General features: G+C 38.7%; 1 protein-coding gene across 1 annotated transcript in view; it reads left to right on the top strand.

Moving 5' to 3' along the window:
• The window catches only part of KIAA1328 (KIAA1328 ortholog), a 500,809-nt gene that overhangs the window by 8,986 nt on the left and 482,189 nt on the right, over window positions 1–9,634 (top strand). The window contains exons 2-3 of the mRNA XM_042781630.1: window positions 7,706–7,741; window positions 8,646–8,788. Coding sequence (XP_042637564.1) covers window positions 7,706–7,741; window positions 8,646–8,788 — 179 coding nt within the window. The remainder of the gene's footprint in view (window positions 1–7,705; window positions 7,742–8,645; window positions 8,789–9,634) is intronic.

The raw sequence follows: 9,634 nt of genomic DNA on the forward strand, positions 1-9,634 counted from the left end.
TTCTTCTGCTAGTTGGGGTTTAGTCCAAATCTGCATCCTTTCCTTCAAGGCTCAGGGGTCCAAGATTATCTTCTGTGTCTGTATTAATTGGTTTCCATTTTCTTTGTTGAAGAGCGTCTGTGTAATCCTTCTGCCTAGTCCGCCATCTTGCCCCGCCTCTCCTGTTACTGAATATTTTCTGAAAAGTACAATGATAGTTACACTTGGATTTAGTCATGTGTCATTGGATCTTTATTTCCTTTCTTGTCACAATGATAACTCACCAGACCACCTAAGAACCTTTATAATAAAACTCCCAATAGAAAAATATTAAAAAAAAAAATACATATACTAGAATCTGGAGTCTTTTCACAGTATCGAAGAAAGATTTTTTCTAAGGCATTTGACTGCTAACCAGAAGGCTGGCAGTTCAAATCCACCAGCCACTCCTCAGAAGGAAGGTTGGGCAATCTACTTCCATAGTGATACCACCTTAGAAACCCAAGGAGGGGTTGCTGTGAGTCGGATCTGACTTGACGGCAGTGGTACCTAACTTAGAAATGTGATTGAGAGATTTTCTAATTGTAGATGTTTCCATCATGTGAGGACAGATCATCTGTGACTGAATGTCACCTTTTTTACTTCTGTTCTTGTGAGTTATGCACCTCCTGCAAGTATGATTCAGCAGTGCTATTTTGCAGAAGGTTTGCCTTCATATCTAATGTGTAAACAGTGAGTATGCCATGTTGTCATTTTAAGGATTCTATCTATGAGTGAAATGTGCCCCTTCAGCTATAGATAGCTTTCCTCCTTCATCGTAGTTCCTAGTATTGTGAGAAGAAGTAAATGCTTCTGCAGTATACAAATTTGATGCCTTAAATACACTTAAGTGTATTATCATTAACATTATCACTAACTTGATATTAACAAGTATGGATGATAAGGGACCTAGTGAAAACATTGAAATAATCATTGAGTGTTCAATTAAAAGTAGACTAAGACTTCATGTAGATGTTAAAATAATATTGTGTGCTATTGAGTCTATGCCATCTCAGAGTAACCATGTATGACAGAACTACCCCATAGGGTTTCCTAGACTGTAATCTTTATGGAAGGAGCTTTGGTGGTGTTGTGGTTAAAGCACTGGGCTGCTCCCCAAAAGGTCAGCAATTTGAAGCCCCCAGCCATTCTGTGGGAGAAAAATGAAGTAGTCTGCTTCCATAAAGCAGCCTTGAAACCCTATGGGGCAGTTCTACTCTGTGCTATATAGGGTTGCTATGAGTTGGAATCAACTCAATGGCAGTGTGTTTAATCTTTATAGAAGCAGATTACCAGGTCTTTTCTCCTATGAAGTGATTGGTGGGTATAAGTGCCTACTTTTCAATTACCTTAGCTGAAAGCAAAGAATATCAGAAAGATGTTTATCTGTGTTTTATTGACTATGCAAAGGCATTCTACTGTGGATCATAACAAATAATGGATAACATTGTGAAGAAGGGGAATTCCAGAAAACTTAACTGTGCGCATGAGAAACCTGTACATAGACCAAGAGGACGTTGTTTGAACAGAACAAGGAAATACTGCATGGTTTAAAATCAGGAAAGGGTGTGTGTCAGGGTTGTATCCTTTCACCATTCTTACTTAGTCTGTATGCTGAGCAAATAATCCAAGAAGTTGGATTGTATGAAGAAGAGTGCAGCATCAGGATTGGAGGAAGACTCATTAACAACTTGTGATATGCAGATGACACAGCCTAGCTTGCTCAAAGTGTAGATGACTTGAAGCACTTACTGATGAAAGTTAAAAACTGTGGTCTTCAGTATGGATTACACCTCAATATAAAGAAAACAAAAATTCTCACAACTGCACCAGTAAGCAACATCATGATAAATGGAGAAAAGATTGAAGTTGTCAAAGATTTCATTTTACTTGGATTCACAATCAACACCCATGGAAGCAGCAGTCAAGAAATCAGATGTCACTGAACTGGGTAAATCTGTTGCAAAAGTCTTTTTTAAGGTGTTAAAGAACAAAGTTGGCACTTTGAAGACTAAGATGTGCCTAACCCAAGCCATGGTATTTCCAATAGCCTCATAATGCACGTTTTCACTGGACAGCGAACAGGAAAAACTGAAGAAGAATTGATGCCTTTGAATTCTGGTGTTGGCGAAGAGTACTAAAAATACCTTGGACTACCAGAAAAACACACAAATCTATCCTAGAAGAAGTGCAGCCAGAATGCTCCTTAGAAGTGAGAATGGCCAGACTTTGTCTCACATACTTTGGTCATGTGGTCAGAAGGGGCCAGTCCCTGGAGAAGGATATCATGCTTGCTAAAATAGAGGTTCAGAGAAAAAGGGAAAAACCCTCCATGAGATGGAGTAACACAGTGGCTGCAACAGTGGACTCAAGTATAGCAGGGATCTTGAGGATGGCACAGGACATGGCAGTGTTTTGTTCTTTGGTACATGGAGTCACTATGAGTCGGAATCAACTCAACAGCACCTAACAACAACAGCAGCCATCTTTCAGTTAGCAGCCTAGCACTTAACCAATTGATCCACCAGGGCAACTTAATATACTGGCCTGAAAAGTTACTATGAGCAATAATAGCTACATATGTGTATGTTAGGATTTCTGGTAGCATAGTGCCTAAGGCACTTGGCTAACCAGAAGGCTGGTGGTTCAAAACCACCAGCCACTCCTCGGAAGCAAGATGGGGCAATCTACTTCCGTAGTGATACTGCCTCGGAAACCCAAGGAGGGGTCGTTATGAGTCAGGTCTGACTTGACGGCACATAACAACAACTACAATAACAAATGGTTAGGAAGTGAAAGCCTCAATGAGGTGTGTCATATGATCAAAGTCCTAGAAGAGGGAGAGTGAGCTGTGAAGATATCTGGGGAAAGAGCTTTCTGGATAGAAGAAATTACAAGTGCAAAGGCTCTCAGGCAGGAGCTGACACAACTTAACTAGTCAGAGTAAGGAAGCTGGGGCTGAGTAAGTCTAAAGTAAGTAGTTGGACATGAGATGAGGGAGGTGAAAGGGTATGGTAAGGGATGAGATCTTTAGCTTGGAAGCATTTATATATATTTTGACTTTTAATCGAATGAGATGAGAAGTCATTGGCTGGTTTTGAGCAGAGTAATGACATGATTTGAGTATGTTATAAAATGGTCATTCTAACCACCATGTGAAAATAGACTTTTGGGGGTCATATTCAGAAACCAGACCAGTTAACAGGTTATTGCAATAACATTGGTGAGAGAAGAAGGAAACGTAGATGAAGGTGGTAGTGTTGGTGATGGTAAGAAGTGAGCCAACAGGATTTTCTGAATGTGCAGTATGAGGAAAACAGGAGGTAAGAATAACTTCATATTTTTGGCCTTGGAAGCTAGAAGGATGGAATTGCTGTTTACTGAGATGAGATGACTTTGGGAGGAGTAGGTTTGGGGATGAAGGTTAGGACTTTGGTTTTGGACTTATAGAGTATGAAATACCTTTTGTACATCCAAGTGGCAGTGGCTTAGGAAATAGGCTCCTGCTAGAGATTAATTTGGTAGATATTAGCATATTGATGATTTTCAAAGTCATGAGATTGAATGAGATCACCAAGGGAATGAGTAGATAGAGAAAAGGTCCAAGGAATGTACCTGAGAACACTCCAAGGGTTAGATGCTAGGAAAATTCTTGCTGTGTTAGTTGCTCTTGAGTAAATTCTGTCTCATGGCAACCCCATTTGTGCAGAGTAGAACTGCTCCTTAGAGTTTCCAAGGTTTTTTGAAGCAGATTGTCAGACTTATCTTCTGAAGTTCCTCTGGGTGGGTTCGAACCACTAGTCTTTCAGCTAGCGATCAAGTGCTTAACCATTTGCACAACCCAGAGACTCCTGGGAAAATTATAAGGAGACTAAAAAGGAGTGATCAGAAAAGTAAGAGGAAAATTATGTGGATGGTGTCTTTGAAGCCAAATGAAAGGTGTTTCAAAAAGGAGAGTGGTCATCCATGTCCAATGTTCTTGACCAATCAAGTACAAAGAGGTCTGAGAATTAGAAGATTTAACAATATGGGGCCATTGTAATCTTGATGAGATTACACTGGGTTGATGGAGTTGAGAACTTGATTGGGATAGGTTCAAGACTGAATAGAAGAAGAGAGATTGGATACAATGAGTCTAGATAACTCTCATGAAGAGTTTTGTTATAAAGGAGAGCAAAAATGGTACAGTTGCTGGAGGAGGTGTAGGGTCATGAGGATCCCCACCCCCCTGAGAAAATGAAGTATTACATGTTTGGATGTAATGGAAAAAAGTTTAATAGGAAAAATGATTGATGCCAGAGAAAGGGGAGTATAGCTGGAGCAATATTCTTGGGTAGAGAAGGAATGGTGCATATTATATAACGGATGGATTGGCTTTAGATAAGAGCATAGCAGTTTATCCAAAGTAAAAAGAGGTAAGACAGAGAATATGGACATAGCTGCAGGAAAGTGGATAAGATGTGCTAGTGGAAATTTATGGAATAAAAATTAGCAGTTGGGAGTAAAAGTGGAAGAAGTAATATAATACTTGAGCAGAGAGGAGAGAGTACAAAATACTCGATTAAGCTTCCAAGTTGGTACAGTTGAGTGGGATTCCCAGTGGCTGATCCCTTCCAGCTGTGAGCAAGCTCCTTAGTGAACGTGAATGGCATAAGGAAGTATAGTTTATTTTCCGGGACTCAATGATGAGTCTTTGTATAGGTCATCCATAGGGCATATTCTGAAAAGTCAGCATTACTATTATCTTCTAATTGAAGACGCTGTCATATGGGGACCATATCTTGAATCACTATTTTGGATATTTCTCTCCTGGGTACTTTTTATGATGTATATATTTCTAACAGCAAATAATTAAACTTTTTTACTGAGTACTTCCTGCATGTGCAGGTAGTATGTGCCCGTACTAGTCCCAAGCGGGACACACACACACACAAGCAGCTTTTGCTGTTGAACTGGCACCATTTCGTTTCATAAAGTTTTGTTAATTTGGGTGTTGGTGAATTTAAAAATTCTTTCTCTACTCCCATATTAGTTGCTATCTGGTTTTTTTTTTTTTTCTTTTTGTAGTGGTGGATTCTGCGTTTTGTTTGTTTGTTTACTTGCCTCATGTGCCTCCTAAAACTTTCTAAGCTCTATATATGCTGTTTGAGGGAATTTAAACTTTACAGACACTAGATATCAGTACAAGGAGTTCTCGTGGCACGGTGGTTAAATCATAGGCTGCTAACCAAAAGGTCAGCGGTTCAAACTGCTCTGTGGGAGAAAAATGAGACAGTCTGCTTCCACAAAGATTTACATCCTTGGAAACCCTATGGGGCAGTTCTCCTCTGTCTTATAGGGTTGCTATGGGTCAGAATTGACTTGATGGCAGCGGATTTGGTTCGGTTTAGTTACCAGCAAAAAGTCTTGAAGCTGTGAAAAAGTCTTGGAGTGAAGGTGCTGCTGCAGAGAGCTGTTAGATATCAGAGGGCAGCTCAGACAATAAACACCATTTTACTATTCCTAAATTCCTAATAGGAGCTCTGGTAGCATAGTGCCTAAGGCATTTGACTGCTAACTAGAAGGCTAGAGGTTCAAACCCAGCCACTCCTCGCTCGGAAGGAAGGTTGGGCAATCTACTTCCGTAGTGATACTGCCTTGGAAACCCAAGGAGGGGTCACTATAAGTTGGTTCCAACTCGATGGCACATAACAACAACAAATTACTAATAGGGATACTAACTAAGCATTTCCAGTAAGTACTCCCTGAAAAGACTCTTCATTACTTGAATTGAGGTTGAGCTGAAACATTGTCATTTTGAGCGTGTTATTAAATTGCTCTTTTATTCCAGGAAGGAAATAGTTAATAATTGCTTTCTCTAGAAATCTTAGAAGGTAAAATATTACTTTATAAAATTAGAGAACACTTTAGAATTTTCTAGATCATTTGGAAAAACTTGTTTAGATCCTTCCTGAAAGTGTGATAGAAGGGTATCGAATTGTGGACATAAGTGGATTTAGGTATTCTGTACCAAAGAAAAAAGAAAAGAAAAACTCAGCTATTGAGTCGATTTGACTCATGGCAACCCCTCCTTGGGTTTCCCAGGTGGTGTCTCTGCAGAAGTAGATTGATTGCCCAGTCTGCCTTTGGAGGAGTGGTTGGTGAGTTTGAACCGCCAGCCTCCTGGTTAGCAGTCAAATGCCTTAGGCACTATGCCACCAGAACTCCTACGTAGTTCTGAGTAAGGAGCTCTGGTGGCATAGTAGGAGCTCTGATGGTGTAGTTCCTAAGGCATTTGATTTCCAACGAGAAGGCTGGTGGTTCAAACCTACTAGCCAGTCCTCGGAAGGAAGGTTGGGCAGTCTACTTCTGTAGTGATACTGCCTTGGAAACCCATGGAGGGGTCACTATAAGTCGGATCTGACTGACAGCCTTGCATTGTGTTGCGTTGCATTGGTGGCATAGCGCCTAAGGTATTTGACTGCTAATCAGAAGGTTTGCAGTTCAAACCCACCAGCCACTCCATAGAAGGAAGTCTGTGCAATCTACTTCTGTAAAGATTTACCACCTTGGAAACCCAAAGAGGGTCACTGTGAGTTGGAATTGACTCCATGGCAGTGAGTTTGGCTTTTTGGTTTGGTAGTTCTGAATACAATTTTGTTTTTGGAAAGAAAACTATCTTTCTTATTATATCAATTCTCTTTCAGTGGGATGTTAGGATTTTAGCCTTTCTTTTGAAATTCAAAATAGTTCTTTTTGTTTTAAATTTCTTCCACTTAAAATAGCAAGGCTTTTTGGGACATTTTATGAATGCACTGCATGCAGAAGAATAAAAATTGCCTTTGTGTTTGCATGATTGACTTGCCCTCAAACAGTGTTTGTTATTTAAGGTGAAAACTCATCTTGAAATTCTTTATTCTTCATGCTTAGAATAACCTCTCCAATAATCAACAAATGAGAACATTTAACTCCTTGTTAAAAAAGGAGAGGAAAAGAAAAGGAACCTCACAGCAGAATGCATATTGTCTAGTATCCCACTTGGGGATAAGATTGGATAAAAGGTGGTGGAATATGGCCTAAAATTTTCATGAAACATTTTTGTACATATATTTACAATTGTATTCTTTTTATATAAAACATAGTTATAAATATATAATAATGGACTTTAAAAGAATATTTATTACATTTAATTCAGTTATTTTGCCTTCTAGTTTTTGTTTTTGAAACAGGAGCCCTGGTGGCGCAGTAGTTAAAGTGCTCGACTGTTAACTGAGAGGTGGTTGTTCAAACCCATCAGCTGCTCTGCAAGAGAAAGATGGGGCAGTCTGCTTCTGTAAAGGTTTACAGCCTTGGAAATCTTGTGAGGCAGTTCTTCTCTATTTTGTAGGGTCCCTATGAGTCAGAATCAACTCGATGGCAGTGGATTTCCCCTGAGGTGCTTGACTGCTAACAAGAAGGCTGGCGATTCAAACCCACCAGCCACTCCTCGGAAAGAAGATGGGGCAATCTACTTCCGTAGTGATACTGCCTTGGAAACCCAAGGAGGGGTCGCTATTAGTCGGGTCTGACTTGACGGCATGTAACAACAACAACCCAAAAAAAATTAGTTACAGATTTTCAGGTCAAAGGAAATAACAGAAGTACACTATAGCAGTATCATTTGGATTTTGGATAATCTTATTGTATTTTCCTTGATGTCCTTGCATAGTTTCTGATGAAGAACAATCAGTAGTATATGTTCCAGGTATGATCTTTCATACTGATTTGGTGAGCTTCCTTTGCTTGTTATATGTTAGGAAAAAAATCAAACATCTTTGCTTGTATAATTGGAGGCAGACCAGTCCGTCAACATCTGAAATTTGTTTTTGGAATATTTGGCATGACTCTATTAAGATTTGAAGGAGCTCTGGTGGTGCGGTGCCTAAGGCATTTGACTGTTAGCCAGAAGGTTGGTGGTTCAAACCCACCGGCCACTCCGTGGAAGATTAGGCAGTCTGCTTCCATAAAGATTTACCACCTTGGAAACCCAATGAGGGTTGCTGTGAGTCAGAATTGACTTGATGGCAGTGAGGTTTTTTTTTTTTTTGGTATTTAGGTTTGAAGTACTAAGGGGCTTCCTGGGCAAGCCAGCTTTCGATGGACTTGTACCACACTGTATTCACATATTAAAGGACAAAAGATTTTTTTTTTTTGTAATATTATGAATAATAGCTCAAATTGAATATTTCAGAATAAAGTATAAAAACTTCTTGATACAAGGTCTATGTAAGAGACTCTTTAAAGTTTATTGGTTGTTACTAGATGAGTAGTAAAATTGAACCTCTAAAGGTGCCCTAATGACATGTAAAGATCTTTAATTTCTCCAGAGTTAAGGTTATCTATGCCATGTTGTTATTTATTGGTTTTAATGTGACACACAAATGTTCACAGCCCCTTTTAGGAACATTTCTATTGAATCCTAATGTATTTCTTTAACTTTTTCATGGTTCATTTTTCATTAAGAGAGCTTTAAAAGAAAATTTATAAAGTCCTATTTCCCCCATCAATTCTTATAAAATAGAGCCTATCAAGGAAGAGGCTAATGGGGGGAAGAGTTGAGGAGAATGAGAAGATATAATTTTGAAATCTTGTTTGATGGAAATCATTAGGAATTTCTGCAGAAGGAAATACCAGATCAAGACAGAAGTTGATGAGTCCAAAAGCTGATGTTAAAGTTAAGACTTCTAGGGTGGCTGCTGCTTCAAGCTCCATGGAGTTTTTAAAAGGTGCAGGAGATTCAATAGATCAACAGGTCAGTAATTTATTCTCTTTTTTTATTATTCTTATTCTCCAATCTCATAGATTATTTTTTCTGTTCTGATCAGTAACTGATACAAGGGTGGAAGAGTCCTTAAAAGTACATTAGATAATGCATAAGCGTTGTGATAGTGCTTAAAAGACAGAGAGGTTTCTAGGGTCCTTTGGTGTTACTTGATATGAATATAAAATATCTAGATTACTCAGAGGTTTTGCTCCAATAAATCTGGGCTAGCCTTAAGCTAGCTAAGGAAAATATATTTATTTTATTTCCGAAGACCTACATCCTGATCTGTGTTAAGGTAAGGTAAATCAAATTGGTAACAATTTTTTTTAGACAGCCTTTATAATTTTGTGAATTTATTATTAGAGATTAACCTTTGTATAGAAGATAGATAATTAAAATAAAATTGGCTTGCATGTTTATTTTCTTCGTTTGCAAAATAAAATCATAAAGACTTGCTTTTTATAGACCAGTCATTGATTTCTCCCCGCCTTTGTTTCTGTAGTAGTTTGTCTCTGTGCATGCATTCGTTTGGTGCTTGTTTTGTCTTACTTGTTAATTTTACTTTACTTTTTATAATATATTGTCTCTCCTACCATAGTTTCAGTCAGAATTTTACAAACTGAACTATGGGCCAAATCTTGTTCTCTACTTGTATGGTAATAAAGTTTCATTGTACCACAAACTTATTCTTTGACATATTGCATATAGCTGCTTTTGTGTTGCAGTGGCAGAGTTGAGTAACTGCAGCAGATAAAGCATGGCCCACAAAGCCGAAAATATTTACTATTGGACCTTTGGCCTGTGTTCTTTTTTTTTTCTTTTCTTTTCTTTTTT

This window comes from Orycteropus afer, unplaced genomic scaffold (assembly GCF_000298275.1).
Source record: "Orycteropus afer afer isolate SDZICR_OR568_19922 unplaced genomic scaffold, OryAfe1.0 scaffold00141, whole genome shotgun sequence".
NCBI lineage: Eukaryota > Metazoa > Chordata > Mammalia > Tubulidentata > Orycteropodidae > Orycteropus > Orycteropus afer.